At 41.0% G+C, this 18,260-nt stretch overlaps 1 protein-coding gene across 4 annotated transcripts in view; it reads right to left on the bottom strand.

Moving 5' to 3' along the window:
- Positions 1-4,318: 4,318 nt before the first annotated feature.
- Positions 4,319-18,260, bottom strand: part of Trdmt1 (tRNA aspartic acid methyltransferase 1) — a 34,930-nt gene continuing 20,988 nt past the window's right edge. The window contains exons 6-11 of one of the 4 annotated variants that reach the window (XR_015640737.1): positions 17,521-17,590; positions 16,163-16,684; positions 15,092-15,435; positions 12,285-12,342; positions 11,636-11,765; positions 4,319-6,812 (exon numbers count right to left, since the gene is read on the bottom strand). Coding sequence is in view for 3 of the 4 variants with exons in the window: in NM_001031643.1 (NP_001026813.1) it covers positions 6,712-6,812; positions 11,636-11,765; positions 12,285-12,342; positions 15,092-15,435; positions 16,601-16,684; positions 17,521-17,590 (787 nt within the window). In the remaining variant the exon portion in view is untranslated. 4 annotated transcript variants of the gene reach the window in all.

Here is an 18,260-nt window from a genome sequence, read left to right on the forward strand (position 1 = left end):
GATACCTAGTGGCAAAAAAAAAAAAAAAAAAAAAAAAAAAAAAAAAAAGTGACCGGGACCTTGGTATGTAGGGTTTAAATGTGGGAGGCTTAGGAAAACTGTTGAAGTCATGAAAACAAATTTAAAGTGAAAATGTTTGTTTTTGTTTGTTGCTAAATTCGATGTGACAGCAACCCATCCCAGTTGAAAAATGCCAGCACAAAGATTCTCCAAACAGCTGATCGGGACTCATCTGAGTTGTCATGAGTAAGGAGGAGAAGTTTAAGGATGGCTAAGAATTTCTGAGAAACAAATGGCTTTGACAACCAAGGTAGCTGAAATCTTCAAGGACAGCTAAGAGTGCAGCTCCAGACCTGCCCCTCTCTCCGCCTCAACCCGTCTAGGTGATCTCATTTGATTATAGAGCCAACCCAGCTAAACAACCACATCCACTCAGTTTCAAGCCCTCCCAGTTAGAGCAGATGCCTCCAAAGGCAGAGTGAGTACACAGGAAACCATGTGTGTGCAAACAAAGGCATGGCAACTGTGTAACGCTAAAAGAGAGAGTCCTATAGGAAAGCAGCCTCTCTCCTACTTTTTGTAAAATGGTCTACACTTCTATTTATAGGGAAAATAAGATTTTTGAAGCTTTAGGAAACAGTCATGCTGTATTTGAGAATGTAGCTGAACGTAAGACTCAGGGTCAGAGATGACTCAGATACCAAGGGTCATGTCCTAAATTCAATCCTTAGGACCCACATGGCAGAGAGAGAGAGAGAGCAGACTCCTGCAAGCTGTCCTCTGATTCTTATATGCATGCCATGGCATGTATATGCACTTGAGAACACACATACACACACAATAAATACACATGATATGGAATTTTAGAAACTAAAGGAAGACTCAGAGGCTATGGTAGAAGAGAGAAGGCAAAACAGCTTTCTCACAAGCCTGTGTTTCTTGAGCAAATACATGTAAAGTTAAGAGGAACAAAAGAGAGTAATGTTCAGCAGGGGGACAGAAGTATAGTACTTTTATGTGTAAGAAAATATCACAGCGAAACCCACTCTCCTGGAGAATCCATGCACACCTTAACATAGGCTGTGCCTGAGTGGGGTGTTACCATGCAGTACTGTCGAGCCTATCTTGCTTTCTGTGGCTTCAGGACTTAACTAAGGTCCAAAAATGAGTAGAAAATCTCAGAAATGACCCATGAGTTAAGAATAAACAAAAAACAAACAACGAAACAGAGAAAAATATCCAGCATATACTCCTTAAGAATGTCTTTTCTTACCAGCAACGGGGAGGGAGAACCTTAATAGTCAAGAGACACTAAAGAATGCCTCAACAACAGAACAAAAACAGCCAAGCTAGATATAATACCCAAAGCTTATAAGCGATTTTCCAAAAGACCAAATTATTTCTGAGTAAGTTCATTTTAGTACTGGTCAACCGAATACTAGAATTCAATCTAATTTTCTAAGAATCTCATTAATCAATACTTAGTATAAATGTTATATTTTTGAATTTTACAATTGCATAGATGAAATAAACAAAATAACAAAAACTGATTATATCTAGTTAATATGCATGCATGAATTAATTTAAAATTCTAAATATCTTATTATTTGCCGAAACCCTAAAAATTATCTGATAGTCTCTAAGGAATTTCTCTGTTACAGTAGGCTGGGATGCTGAACTCTCCCTCAGGTATGGGTCAAGTCCTGCTTAGACACTACTGAGCATTGCCTCGACTCTTCTCCAGGGCCTTTGTGGAGGCTCTAAGGACAGGGATCCTCTTGCAGGTGACTATGCTCAGCTTTTTATCAGGAATCCTCTTTGAGGGTTTGTGTAGATTCCCCCTTAAGAGCAAATGTGACCTCCAACAGGATTTCTTGAAGAAAGTATCTTTACCTCCAGGTGACAGGAACACTAAGGTCTTAGAGATTCTTCAAATAGTTATTTTATAGGTCTGTGTAGTGTACTTAAAGGATATTTTAATTTTTTCCTTTGAGACAGGGTCTCTCTACCTAGCCCTGGCTGTCCTGGAACTCATTGTGTAGACCATGCTGGCAGGGGACGCACAGATCCATCTGTCTTTCTAGTGCTGGGATTAAAGGTGTGTGCCACCATGCCCAGCTGAATATTTTAATTCTTGAGGTAAATTAACTAGGGTAAACTGACAGTTTGGATCATGATTATATATTTAGAAGAGCACACATATCCTACAGTAAAATGTCCTTCAAGTAGCAAAGAAATAGAAACACTCGGGGAAAATATTTTTATTAGGAACATCGACATTTTAATGGCAAATAGAAAGACAGGAAACATGGTGGCAAGCAGTTAGCTGTTAGATGCTGAAGTTGGAAAATATCTAGATGTTTACTGTCCTCTAGTAAACCATGCGAAGTGTTCTTACAGATGACGACTTACAGGCACATGCTAGCAGAGTTGACGAATGAGGAAAAATAATCAGAGCAGGAGAAATTCTTGTTGGGCTGACATGATGATCGTCTGTGGTGCACAAAGGCAGTAAATGCTACCAGAAAGGTTCAAGTGGTCAAGGGGCCTGAAGGCTACGTCTTTAGAAATAATCCAAACTAGTGTGATTCCAGGCTTCCAGAAACTGCGACTCGCGGTCAACTCAAGCCGAGCCAAGCCGACCACAGTGGCACTTCAACAAGTTACGTGGTTAAAACAGCTCCCAGGGAAGAGCGAGTGCATGTAAACTCTTCTCTCTGTGTCCCACTGCCTTCGCTTTTTCGTGCAGATTTAGACCTCACACTCTGTCATTAAGGTACAACCACACCAGCACAAGTTAGGGTTCTGCCCAACAACTTAAGGAACCCAGGAAAGCACATTTAAAAAGTTGATGTGAGCTCAGAACTGGAGCCTTGTTGTGACTTGGCTCGTAGAAACCTCTGACTCTACAGAATGATGTTATCCAGACAAACTAGTAAGCAGAGACCCTTTGGTTTGGACGGAGAAACAACTCACCTGCGAAGGGCATCGCTTAGCGCACATGTGCTGCTGGCCCAACATGACGTCTCCTTTATCCTGTGCTAAGCTAACAAAACGAAACCAGTTTTAATTCTCCTTGGTGTCATTTCTTCCTCCTCAGAATCCCCTTAGCTAAGATGTTGATCTGAATGATGCTGGCATTTAAGCCAAAGACAGGATGTAATTTATTTTTAAGAACCCTACCCTCTAACTATGCAACCAGCGTAGTCTGCATTGGGCTTGGCACCACGCATCGTTATATGGGTGCTTAGCAGGGGTGCAGGCTGTTAGAGTAGCTGAAAAGCTTCTCCATCAAATACCTCTTTAAAAAGCCAATTGGTCCGGGGTGCACTTCTCTGGGTCATGTTCCCCTCATATTCATGCTATCAGCCAGGCGCAGCCTCCACACCACAGAAGCCAGGCATGGTTTCACTTACCTTGTAATCCCAGCATTTGGGAGCATAGCTGGAAGGATCAGAAGTTCGAGGCCACTCTCAACTACATTGCAAGCTTGGGATTAGTTTTAACTACAGGAGACATTGCTTCAAAAAGGAAGTGAGGAAGGGAGGAAACTAAGGAGGAAGGAGGAGGAAGTGGATCATTCCAAACAACAGCTTATCCTGGTAGTTTTAGCACTGGGTAACTCTCCGTCATTTATTATTTCAACTGTGAACTTCTGTCAAAGGCTCAAGCTGTCGAGGAGAGCGAGCGAGCGAGCGAGCTGGCAGCTGCAAGTATCTGCTCGCTCTGCCAGGCCAGAGCAGTTGTAGTTGTGGTTTCACAGCCAGAACTCAATGTGCTGGGTCCTCCGGAGAAGGCCAGCTGGCCCCGTAGGAGGAGGTGACTCGCTCCCTCCTTTCCATCCTCGGACTTTACCGCCGCTAACGATGGCCCAGGCTTCGCTCCGAGGTTATTTTCCGACATAAATTGTCCTGTTTGTATTAATTTTGCATCTATACATTAGCTGGGGGCCTGTAAAGCACCAAAATTGTGGCAAGGAATAAGCACCTTAGAATTATGCAGCACAGCACGTACGGGGTAGGAATCAAACGCCGGTCCCTGGAAAGAACAGTGGACGCTGTAACTGCTGGGCCACCTCTCCAGCCCCTTAAAGCTTATAAAGCCATATTGTGCTTCCCAATTTATAAGCAAATGCTCCCCAGACCCACCAAATGTGTCAGAGCTGAGAAACTCTAACCAAGCTTAGTATAATACTGTTCAATTGGACACTGTACCTTATAATTACAACACAATGGTAATACAGCCAAACCATAAACTGTTTTCTTGGTAAGAATTTTTCAGCAGTAAAGATAACCTACATGAACCGGCACCACAATGATTTCAGATTATAATTATGAGATTTTAATGAGGTTCATCTTTAAAAACACATACAAATGTAGACAGTGACTGTGGATACATACATAGCTTATAGCTTCGATATACCCATATTTACCTGAGTTCAGAAGTAATTTTTTTAATTCCAGTATAATCTACATAATATAAAATTAGCCACTTAATAGACTTTAAGTGTACAGTTTGGTGGCACTAAGCACATTCACCATGTCCAACCAGCAATGCCTCCTACCCTCAGGACTTTCTCATATTCGCAAACAGAAACTCTGTACCTGCTAAACACTGACTTCCTCATCCCCTCCTCCCAAGCCCTGTAAACACTGCCCTCCTTACTGTCTATATGAACTTGACTCCTAGTGGAAAGAAACCACTCTTGTCTTTTCATGATCGGCAAGGCTCCTCCTGGTCATGGCACGTATCATAAAACCATTCCAGGTAGTACTGCTGGTATTCTAGTATATGTCTCCAACACACTTTATTTATCCGTTCTTTACTGATGCCATGATTGCACAGAGAAAAAGGTAAGTTCAGATTCGGTACTATAAAGGATGGGGTAGCACCATACAGAAATAGCAGCACGGTTTCCTTACCCCTACTGCCACATAGGCTGTGCCATATTCCTTAGACTGTAACAACAGACACATTTAACCCCCAGGCTGACAAAGCAAAAGCACCCTGGTAATAGCAAACTAAAAGGAAGGATGTGAAATGAAGGTAGGACAATGAAGTTTTATCTTCAGATTAACAAGGAAGCCAGGTTTAGTACTGCTGGCCTTTAATTCTAGCTAGCACACCGGAGGTTGGGGCAGACACATCCCTCAGTTAGAAGCCAGACTGGATTAGATAGTCCAGGCCACCCAGGGCTACCCAGTGAAACCTGTCTCAAAAAAAGTCACCTGCATTTTTCAAAGACTTGATTAAGAATTTATGAGCATTTTTTTCTAATACATTTTCCAGACTGATGTCCATGTTGGATGATGACAATTTGGTTTAAAATATATACATTTGTCTAAAAAGGTAGATAAATTAACAAAAAGAGTATTATATTAAGAGTCATGAAACAATTTCTAATTTTTTAAATAATATTCTTTGAGAATATTATACAATTTATTTGGATTGTATTCACACTCCTTCCCCTATCCACCCAACTTTGTGTCCTCTTAAAAAAAAGTCCAGTCCAATCTGTGTTGCTCAACTCTTCTTGACTATAAGCCTACCCCGGGGGTGCTCCACATATAAGGAATCACGCCTTCAAAGGAATCTGACTCTTTCTCTCCTAGAAGCTACCAAATGCCGGTAGCCTCTCAGCTAGGGGTGTGACTTAGTACCCAGTCTACCCTGCTCCATGCCGAGATCCTGTCTGGGATTCAAGCTCATTGCATGCTGTCACCTAGCTATGAGTCCACATGACAGTTGTCCTGCTATATGGAAAGTGTCTTCCTAATGTCATCTACCACTTGTGGCTTTACAGTGCTTTTGCTCCCTCCTCTGCACTGATCCCTAAGCCTCGGTAGGGAGGAGAGTGACAGACATGTCCCACTTAGGGCTGAGCCCGCAGCAGTCTCCGTTCTCTGGGCTTCTGAATTGCCATCTACTGCAAAAGGCTTACCTGGTGAATGTTGAGGGAAACACTAATCTATGGTAGAAGAATAAACCACCAGAAATCATTTAATGCAATGCCCATTTAACAGAATACTAGTAGATTAGCCGCTAGGGCCCATGACCTATCCAGCCACAGGTCTTTGAACCAGATAGCAGGGCCAGGTATGAATTCTATCTCATTGATCTGGTCTTAAATCACAGAGCAGTTGGCCATTCCCATGACCCTCACGGGCATATCTTAGCAGGACAGTCACTACTGTAGCAGTTCATAGCAAGTTAAGAACGATGGCTACATTTGCTTGCAGCAGCATGAACAGCAGTGTGAAAGCTAGCAGAAGGGATGAAGCTTCCAGGTCTACATCCAGTTAGTTTCTCCACGTTATATAAAACAATTTTTAAATTAACATACAAAAATAATTTTCTAAGGACCATACTATTCATGTTATACTTTATAAAGTACTAATATACATACAAAAATTCAAACATTCTTAAATTTGTTTATAGCAAAATATAAAATATTTAATGTACATGTTTAAAGCTTTATAAAAAATATTTGCCCATAAAGCAAAACCAGCAATGTGAAGTCTGTCAGATACAGTAATATAAATTTAAGGAAACAATAAGATATGCACATTTAAGTTCCCTCTGAATTACCCACTAAAATGCAACTAAAATAATTTAGTTGAGTTTTATAAGAATTAATTCAAGATAGAATTTTGGGATGACTGTCTAGAATTAGAGGCATACTCTGACGCCTCGGCGGCTCTCCCACGTCTCTCACTCACACAGGACTGTAAGGAGCTTTGAGACGACATGCACGTTGAGGCTGTTGCCGAGCAGCCGGTAACGCTGCTTCACCGTTGTCTTCTCAGGAAACCCTAGAAAAGAGGTGGCATGTACAGGACAATCACTTACGGTCCCAGCTTCAGACACAGAAGACTCCTTTAGTAAAAGCACAGTGCTTATTTTACACATAAACTCATGCCCTCACGGTCGACGAAGGCCCTCTGTGTAATGGAGGCCTACACAACGTATCACCTCGGACACTGTGGTTGTGGTTATGTACACATATTCTTTGATGCTCACACTGATGAAACTGCCTAAGGACACACTTCTCAGAAGGGTATACTTATTATTAAAACACAAAAGACGGCTATTGCCAATATGACCATGAAGTTTTACTAACAAATGAGAACTGGGAGACCAAAATGCTGTCTCGTACCATTCTATAACGCTAATACAATGAGAGGCTGCATAGCGCAATCATGTCACATGATGTCGGAGTATGGTTGATGCCAACATGTACTAGTAGCTTACAGAAACACTTGTGGTGATACCCTTGGGAAAATGGTTGCTACTCTTTTTTCTTGGTAGTCTCTTTTACCTTTATAGTGCGGTAATTTACATCCCACAGAATCTACCCTTTAAAAATGTATGGCTCATGCATTTTAGGATGGAATTCACAAACACCTTCATTTTTATTACTTCAAAATAAAATAAAAAAACAAAGGTAAACAAACAAAACAACAACAAAACCCTAAAACCTCTAGTCCCAACACCAGTTGCTCCCTGTCCCTTCTCTCCGCCCACCTTGATGCAGATTTGGCCACTCTAACGTCATATACACGGGATCAGGTGACACACTTATGTCCGCCTTCTTACATCATCATGTTTTAAGGTTCACTCACATTACAGCAAGCTCTAGGGCTTACTTTTTATTACTGAATGATATTTTTAATAGATAAAACATATTTTACTTATCCATCCTAGTTGGTAAACCTTTGAGTTGTTTTCACTTTGGAATATTATACAGAATAATATATACACATTATCAAGTTTTTTACTTGGATAGTTATCTGGAGGTAAAACTGCCGAGTCATATACTACATTTAATGTTTGCAAAGATTTTTTACACTATTTTACTTTTTTTTACACGATTGTACTTCACTCTGGTGGATATGAAGCAATGTTTCACTTATATTTGTCTAATCACTAGTGATGTTAAGCATTCTCTTCATGTGTTTATTAGCTATTTGCCTGTCTTTCAAGAAATACATATTCAAATCATTTTCAATTTTTAAAAAGTATTTATTTATATGTGCAGTGATGTTTTGTTTTGTTGGCCTGTATGCTTGCCTCTGTGAGTGTGCCTCTGTGAGTGTGCCAGGTCCTCTGGATCTGGAGTTACAGGCAGTTGTGAGCTGCCAGGTAGGTCTGAGAATTGAACCCAAGTCCTCTGGAAGAGCGGCCAGGGCTCTCAACTGCTCAGCCATCCCTCCGGGCCCTCACATTTTTGAATTGGCTTATTTTCTTTTTGTTAAGTTGTAAGAGTTCTTTATATGTTCTGTACAGAGCTGGTTTTCATAGTTTGCTTCCATAAACAGATTTTCTCCTGTCTGATTTAGTCACATTTAACAAGTGAAGAAGGTTACCCAATAAGATAAAGGAAATAATGAAGGAGCATTTAGAGTACACACTTCCACACGTTTGTAATGGAGGACCATTAGGACTGCTGCTGCCCCAACACTACGCTCTGTGTGGACTGCAGTGAGATAGCAGTAGTTACTGTAAGAAAGCTGTCAGCTGCAGTTAGGCACGACTGTAAATCTTATATCCACAGATAATAACCCCCAGGCGAGCACACTACTAATATCAAAGACTATAAAGACTATTATTCCCAATAACCAGGAGTACGAATGCGTTTCTAGACAGCCCTTTACACAGTCCTAGGGAAGGGCCCTCAGTGATACTAGGATGACACTAAGGGAAAAGTGAGTTTAGAAACAGAATTTTGTTTTATTCTGATATTAAAGACTAAGTTAAGTGATGAGGCAATTATGTAGTTTTTAACTTAAATGGTGTTGTTTTAAAAAAACTTAGACGTATGAAAACCAAAGACTTAGATGTCTTCAAAACCGAAGCCACACAGGAAGCACGAGGCCAGGGTAGCAGCTTTCCCAGTAAAGCTCTGTATCTCTCCCAGAGCATCTAGTCACACACGCACAAGCAGGCAGTCACAAGACACCAGGACGAATGAACAGAAACAGCGATAGGAACCCACTGTTGCCAGGGGACAAATGGCTCAGACGACATCCATTTCGTGCCCATAGCCGACGACGCTGGAAACACGAAGGACAGTTGTGTGATGGTCCATGGTGAGAGCCGGGCAAACTGTCAGCACGAGCACAGCATTTATTCTAGAGGCGCACTCAGCAATTAAAATATGTAACAACAAAACACTGAGGCCAGGACTTTGAAAAAGAACAAGGAGGGCACCTAGGCAGGCCTGGGGGATGAGAGGAATGGAGCCAAGTCATGTGATTACATTTGATCTAGTGTTTTCAAAAATTAAATTAAAAGATTCTTCATACATGTTTGTGTGTAAGTATATGTGTGTATGTATGTGTATATTATGTATGTATATATGAAGAACCTCAAGAAATTCTATTTTACTCACTTCAAATTTTAAAACAAAAAAATTTGTGAAATTTACAAAATAAGAATTAGCTATCTCTAGGGTCTACCAAGGTGGCTCATTGCCACTAAGCCATGAATTCATGGGACCTGTGTGGTAGAAAGACAGCCAACTACTACAGCTGTCCTCTGACCTACATACACATCATGGCAGGCCACATGGGAGAGCGCACACACGTGCCCACACACAAAGTAAGTACATAGATAAACACATATTTAAAATTAGCCCTCCATATTTTAAAAATTAAAACCAACATACTCTTTCTTGTGCAGGATATATAAATACACTAACTCAGTCAACTGTCATAATACCTCGCAAAATGTCCTAACTATCTATATTTTACAATTTTAGTTTATTTTGTAAACTAAAACAGAAAATGTAAGGTAGAACAAAGACTCCTCTAGCGTGGTCTGACTGTGGTCCCACCTCTCCCACCCCTTGCCAAGTCTTCCTGTTCGCTAAGTCGCTAAGTAACTACAAGTGCAGATGTAAACGGCCAGCACCCTGGGCCGCGGGGACGCATTTCCCACAGTCAGTCAGTAGCTTCCTGTGAGTATGCGGAGGACATCAGACATCGCTGCTCAAAACACGGAGCAGAGCTGGAAAAGCCAACTGGGAGCAGTACTGAGCCGCCCTCGGCTGCTCTTCTACGGTCTCCTCGCTTCCTGACACAAACCAAGACAAGCAGAGTCTGTGCCTTTCTCCACTACAATCTCTAGGTCACTGAGGACTGAATGAGATGACCAAAAGAAACACAGTAATCTTCTCTTTTTTAAATTAAAAAGAAAACAGAACACAGTTACGTTTTCCCTCTTCTCCTCCAGTCTCCTCTACAGCTGTCTGCTCTCCTTCACACGCGGTCTGTCTTTCTCAACGGCTATCATTACACACGCACACGCACACACACATAAAGTGTCTAAATATGTAAGAAAAAACTTCAGTGATAAAATTTTAAAGCCAGGGAGTTGAAAATTAGGCTGGTCGCTGTGAGTGTGCTCGCAGAACATTCAGGAAGAGTTGCGTGAAGTGCCCGATTGTGGTCAGTGTACGAGAGGCTTGGGATCCAGGACTTTATCGTTAACTGTGTTATTTCGAATCTGAAACACGATCTCCTTCACTCATTAGTCACCTCACAAACATGCCTCGCCAGTACAACTCCACTGGATTTAATAGTTCCCCTTCTGTGATCAAACCCTCAAGCAGGGGACTGGGCAGGCCGTCTTTCTCTTTGCCTATTTAGCCAGGTACGGAAAGCGCTTTGAGACTTGGTCTTAGAGAACATGGATCTATCTCTTAGTGCTGAGTGCACTGGCATGGGAGCTGGGGAAAGGGGTCTTGGGGCCCCTGTAAGCACACAGGGCAGTGGCCATGGCTTCCTGGGGGCTAATCCCTGGATTTCCTGCACTAGTGCGGAGTTAGGACTTGGCCTTCCTCTATCTGTGCTTTTGTTTGTGAACTCCCCTGCTGAGGTCCCCTTAGCTCTGGAATGCCCTTACATTCCTTATAGAGGAGAACAAAGACAAATAATTGATAAGAATGTGTCTTTGCCAAAGTGAAAACACCACAAGTACAGCCCCTATCCACCCACCAGTCAACTCAGCCACCCTTTACCTTCTTCACCGGAAAAGGCCAGTTGAGCCCACTTGACCCCAGCCAAGCCTGGTTGTACCGCCTATAATCCCAGCTACTGAAGGGGCTGAGGCAGGAGGACCGTGAGTTTAAGGACCACGGGGGCCAGAGAGCAGGCTCATGATTAGTCTGTCTCAATATTAAAGTAAATACAAAGGGAAGAGCGGTGGAATGAAGCTTGCTTGGTGAGGCACACTGGAGGCCTGAGTGAATCACAACAAAATAAGCCTATTGCAGGGATCCCGCCCCAGTGTAGTGAGGAGTACCAAGGTCGGATCTACGGCAAGAATGTAAGCGGCAAGGAACTCTACCAACTGTCTGAGGGGGTTAGGAACACCCTGCTGCCCTCAGCCTGAGCGGCCTCTACTCATTACTGTACATAAGGGAGAGGAAAACAAGGGGGAGAAGGGAACTGACTGAGACACGACTGAGGTGAGACAAGGCGGGAAATGCCTGAAGCATTAGCAGAAGGAGTGGGAGCATTCACAACCTCCCCCCGTCACGCAGGGATTCATTCATAAAATACCCGTGTGAGTTCCTAAGGAAGGGCTGAGCGCTTTAATAAGTAAAGCTGTGCTCTACATGGATCCCACATACCAAATTCTGGAGGAAATCCCAGGAGATTTGCAATTTCTTTAGGTGTGAAATATCGCAGTTTAAGCATTGACAATTTAGCTATCTTCTCTTCTGGTGGCAAATCAGGAAGAGATTTGTAGATATTCTCAATCTGTTAAAAAAAATCAAAAGAAACTGAAAAGTTCTATATGACCAGACCTAAGATTTTCAGTTGTTAGGCAGCTCAAGAACATTGGAAAAGCAATCTGCAGTGCACACAGCAGCCGATGTATAAGCAAACTATTTCTCAACAACCATTGTATAACTGGCTGGATGATGGCCACAAACTTGAAAAGAAAAGACTCGCACAGCAGATTGGGATCAGTTTCAGTTTATCTGTCACTTTTGACCCCTTAAGACTAAGATATATCAATAAATATATAAAAAATTATAAAAACTATAAAAAGTTATAAAAAACGAGACAACTAACAAAGTCAACTTCATAATGCTAACAAGAAAACCAACAATCAAAAGAATCACATCACAGAATGTGTGTCTGTGTGCATAAGTAAAATATACTGCCACCAGCAGTTGAGCATTTAAAATTATTTAAAATTATTTTAGTATTTTTAAATTAAATGTTTAAAGTAATGTTAAATGCAAAGTTTTAGTTTAAAGACATACATCATACCTGCACATCCTCTGCAGTCTGTAACACAGAGCCTGTCCCTTCTATGTAGCTTCCATACCTGAAAAGTAACATGAATATTATGGAACACATGATAGATTTTAATGCCAAATACTTAAACTATTTCTTTGTGTATATGTGTGAGTGTGTGTTGATATGTGTGTGTTCATGAGTGAGTGTGCATGTTTATTGGTATGTAGGTGTGCGTGTACAGCATGTGTGTGGAGGTCCAAGGACAACCCGGGCTGTCGTGCCTTCAAGCACAATCCAGGGTTTTTTGGAGGCTCTCACTGGTATCAAACACCCAAGCAGGTTAAGGTGTTCGGCCATCAAGGCCCAGGGATCTGGGGATCACTTCCCCAGCTGAGAACACAAGTAAGTGCCACCATACCTAGCCATATGTACATGTGTTCTTGGGGGTCCTTGTGCTCACTGAAAACACTGTACTCAACAGGGAATCACTCAAGATCTTTTTCTAAAAAATATCTTTTAAGTAATAAAGTATTTATGGAATGACAAACATTTACCTTTTTCTGAAACATTTTGAATAGTAACATATAAATATGCTTTGTAATTCAAAATAAGACAAAACACATAATTCTATTTAAGCTTCTCAAAAACTAAATGTGGCAGTTGAGTTGTATAAACATTACTGAATGATGTCTTAATATCTTTATATTAATTGTTATATCACTGGGGATTTAGCTCAGTGGTAGAGCGCTTACCTAGGAAGCGCAAGGCCCTGGGTTCGGTCCCCAGCTCCGGAAAAAAAAGAACCCAAAAAAAAAAAAAAAAAAGAACCCAAAAAAAAAAAAAAAATTGTTATATCTGCAATGTTTCTTGCTAGAAAACACAAAGTATACTGTAAAGGTCCCTGCCACATAAAACCAAATGTATAGATTAAACAGATACCATTATTGTTATTTTTATAATGCCTGAATTCTAATTTCCTCTCAGTACCCCAAGCCTTCTATTGTCTGATACCACACGCATGGCCCTGAGCCTGAGGCTAACTCTCGTTAGACCTGTTCTCTTTCACTTCCATTTTCATCTAAGAATTAATTAGTAAAAAATTATACAGGAAGTGTAAAATATTCCAGAAAGGAAAGGCATGTTCCAAGTTGACTTTCCATCACAATAAGGACAATTTAAAATAAAAAGTACATCAGGGAAAAATAACTGTCCCACACCACCTTTCCATATGCTCCACACAGTTAAATGTGTGCTTGCACACATGCACAGTAAGGTTTACTTTACATTAACTTTACTATAAAAGAATATCAAGGTTTCTTTTTATTACAAAATTGATAAGCACTATTTTATGAGAGTCCTAAACAGAACCTATTGGACTTGTAATAGACAACAGCTGAGTGGAATCTTCTTAAAGTAATAAATCCTTTCTCCTAGAAGCAAAAGGGCGGATCATAAAACCAGAGTGAGTCTACATAGTGTACAGGCTATAGGGCAGCCCTGACTTTTCCAGAGACAGAAAACTAGCAGCAGAAAAAAAAAAAGAAAGAAAGAAAAGGTTTGACTCGACACATGACACAACTGCCTGCCCATCTGAGATCATACACAAAAGTGAGATAGGGTCTTTAACCTTTGTATCCTAAAATGCCCAGTTCACCCTATCATTCCAAGTTTTTGAAAATTGTCAAAAAATTGTCCTAAGTCAAGAAAACCAGAGCGAAACCCTAAATGTTCAATAGGAAGCCAAGAAAACACAGTATGAACCCCCTTCCCATGAACACAGAAAGGACTTTCATATTATTACGCAACAACATCCAAAGACTACGATTCTCTTCCAAGCCAGCGGTCACCATTTTGGAAATTCCTCTGTGCCCCTTACAGAAGATTATCCTGGCTTGGCCTGTTGACGTTTTTGCCCCTCAAGGAGGGGTAGGGAGGGTCACAGACTTCACCTGAGCACCTGGCTGCTCCATGCAAAATGCTCTGCGAAACTCTGCCTCATTGCACATGGCCTAGGGGAGGGTGGAGTACATCAGCTTGGGGAGACTGTGTAGATGCAGGCAACCTATCATCCCTCCTAGGTGAAGACGTCCCAGGAGCGGTCTTCTAGGAGGCAGGAGAATAACCCCTCACTCACCCAGGCTCTGGAGAGAAGCCTGATAAACTCACTGGCTCCTGAGAGTAACAGTACCTCGGCTTTGGTTGGGACCTTAGGAGAACTGGCATCGCAGCCATGATAGAAAAGGTTTTTTTATGTTCAGTCCAGGAAGCAAGATTAGCAACAACCCCTTGGCAAGGCCACACAGCACACTCATATCACAGGTTGGTGGCCATAGATAGGAGATGGCCAATAGACATATATAGTAGGGAGTTTATAATCTTTGTAACTTAAATTTTGAAATATGAGAATATGACATTGATTTAAAAACCTAAATGAGTTTTAAATTTTAAATTGTAACTGGATGATTCCATTTTATTTTTTTAGATTAAAATATAATTTTTTAAATACACTGTAGACATTACTCTTGAGGTTTAATGTGTCTCCCAGAAAGAAAGATAATAAAGTTAACAATTCCCAACTGTGGAAATCATGTTAACACGAGTATAAGCTAGACAAAGGTCCTTTGCGAACGGCCTTGCCTTTGGTGAACACTGTGGGTGCTGCACAGAATGTCCTGCACAAGGAATGTTCACTCTTGTTCTACTGCAATTAGGAAAGGCGTCAGTCGAAGAGAAACCCTTTCTAAAGCACATCTTGTTCTGAGAAGAACTAAAAGACCAGCTATGAACACGACTGTCTTAGAGACGACACAGAAGGGGTGGGTCTCTTTCAAGCTTACCCTTTAGTGAAGCACATGGACCTCCTGGAGGTGGGCTTAACGATGTCGAGGAGGAGAGCGTAGCGCAGCAGCGACTTCGCTGGCAGAAGGTACTGAGCTGTGTCACCATCTTCAAGGAAACCTTTCAGCATCTGCACAGAGAGGTCACTGTCCTGTTGGCGCTTCCTGTCCATGACTGCTGCAGTCTCGTGCTTAAAAAGAATGCTATCTTGTCCAGAGCACTGGGTGCTGCTGCTATCAAGGCAGACATCTGGCTCCCTTGTCCTCACTCTCAGCTTGCCTTCTTCAACTACTGCATATTCTTGTGGCTGAACTGTTCCACTATTAGGAAACTCCATCAGTATCTGCCATTAAATAAAAAAAATACACCAACTGTCAAAGTTTTATTTAAAATAAGAAACAAATCAATAATGTTAACTAATCACACGTAAACCTTTTAGTGTTTATAAGATTGATGTTGGCAACACTGTGGTTTGCCTGTATTGATGTAAGTTATTGTCAGGAGTTGTCAGTCATCCAGTCGTATAAAGTGAGCTGCAGAGGACCGCACACAATTCCTGTTTACTGTACTTACTAGTGGAAAAACTCACAAAATCTAAGCAGAGCAGCACTGCTGAAAAGAAATTTAAAAGCCACACTGACGGCGGAAAACGCACATGGAACTGGTTTGCCCAACTCCCTCATTAAGAAGGAGGTGCTGAAGTGTCCTCAAATCTAAAGCCTTCTCAGTGCTTTCCACTGACGAGGTCTGTCCAGGGGTGAAGGTGCGCAGGGGACTATTTTGGGAACTCGTAATCTTGTAGAGACTTCTATTTTACAAATGACAGAGTATTCCAGAAATGGTTAGTGGGTTAGTCTTCCTCCACACACTTTTTACATTGTTCCTGGAACTGTCCAGGATGGGAAAGAACATCTATGACCAGAGTCAAACAGCAGAACAGCCCTCGCTGTTTGAGGGACGGATTAGCTGTTGAGATTTATTCGTGGTGGCTACGCAGAGCAAAGTTTATTAAGCCACTGAAACTCTGTTATCTTTCCCCATTTCTTATGAAAATATATAAAATCACTCACCAAGAATCCCAGCTTGGCAGTTGAGAATTTGACGTTAGCTTCTAACTCATCATTACTGCACTTTAATCAATTAAGAGTAATAATGTTGGTGTCAGGGACAGTATAATAAATATGTTTAAACAGGCTAACCTAAAGATAGGGCAGTATATTTTATCATAAACAATCATCAATTAATGGTTTTAACTGAGAAAAGGAAAAGACAAATGCAACAGTTATGGAAGTTATGGTGGAACACAGGAAATAACACTGATGATAATTTTTACACTTACGAGAAAGCCTTTGTCAGGTTTGGCCTTGTTCAGTTTTGTAAACAGTGACATTGGGAGAAGCAGAGGTGTGAAAACAGACATGACCTGCACTATAAACTCAATAAGCACAGGAGCCCCCGTCGTTACTGAGAAGAAACTGGCAAACTAACATCAGTAGCAACAACAGTACCTGGCCAGGGGCCTGGAAACAGAGAGGCTCTGACTGAAGCTTCGCAATGAGAAAATACCGTAGCCTTGAGTTTGGAATGCCTAGCTGCAAGCAAATGGAAAGGCTGGTTACCAACTGAAACGTGGGAGAGCGTATGCATCGTCAGCGCCTAGCGTGAGAGCCAGAGAGACATGCACATAGCTCTGCCAAAGCAAGTGATATAATAATAGTAAAAAAATTAAACTCAAAGACAGCTATTCTTGGCTATCATTACTTAACTTTTAGAGGGGAGGATTTACTCTCCTCTAGAAGACACAGATACGACAACTAATGCATTAAAATTTTAACTAGATTTCCTTTTCACTTGTGGACAATGAAATATATATATATATATATATATATATATTACAGCTGACGATAATAAGAAACCAAAAAGAACAATGACAAACACGGCAACACTTACAAAAATCAGTCTTTCAAAAAACAAGTGTTTGATTTCTTACATGAAATGAAAGCAATTCTTGCAACCTAATACCCTGGAACGAAAGGACTATAAATAATAACATATAATAATATATAATAATAATATATAATAATATAATATATAATAATAATAATAACATATAATAATAATATGTCCACTGTACTTTCAGTCTTGGATTGAGCATTACTGAATACAAGATATCCAATTTTACATGTAAAAATTCCATATATTTTCAAAACCTACGATTGTCTATTTTCTAAAAATAAAAATGCATGAGATTTAACGAACCTATTCTATGTACAAGCAAATCAACAAGCACGCACCGTGCTCTTCAGAAAGTAAGATGCGTGTCTGAGCTAATTTAACACATATGGAATACTGAAAACAGATCTACTGTCTTTGTTACATCAAGTTCTCCTAAGGACACTTGCATAAAGGTTTGGACTGTGGTACCTACAGAGGACGGAGACAACAGAAACTCTTGATACTGAAAGCCGCAGGCTTCCATTGTTTGTATCAGCAGCCCTCTGGAAAGAGAAAAGGAGTCAAAGCAGAAAGCTTTGGAAAGCTTGGAAATGGCTCCTCTCTAAGGGAGAACACACAACACTTACCCATAGTAGACACCTGACTGCTCAAGCCACTGAGAGACACGGCCTCTAAGTCAGTACTTGAGAAACTGCCTTTTATAAAGGCAGAACAGAGGAAGCTCTAGTAAACAAAGCCGTCAGACAATGTGACCAACTGATGGAGCCTTAACTGTCTATTAAACAGCTCTGGAACTGAAACTACGTCTTCCCAGGGTCACGTAAGAGGGGGACAGTTACAGGTGACTGGAGGACTCGGGAGGATGTAGGTGTGGCTTGTCAGCATAGGCTACCATATGACAGAGCCATGCCTCTGGCTGTCCCCATCTAAGGAGGTGACAAGTACTCATCTCACCGTGAGGCTGCCCTTAATGAGAACATTTCTACCTAAAAGTACTTAATACTAAGAACAGCACTCTTTCTGGGAGATCAAGAGAAGGACAAAACAAGATTTTGTAATATTTAAAATTATTGGTAAAAATCATACTAATTAATAAAGCCCATATCTTATAAAATATCAGAATATGTACTTATTATTGAGATCTTTATCTTACAACAGAGCCTATCATACAATGTAGCAAGTCTAAAACACATGCAAGACACATATTTGTTA

Source organism: Rattus norvegicus, chromosome 17 (genome assembly GCF_021556685.1).
Source record: "Rattus norvegicus strain SHRSP/BbbUtx chromosome 17, alternate assembly SHRSP_T2T, whole genome shotgun sequence".
Classification (NCBI taxonomy): domain Eukaryota; kingdom Metazoa; phylum Chordata; class Mammalia; order Rodentia; family Muridae; genus Rattus; species Rattus norvegicus.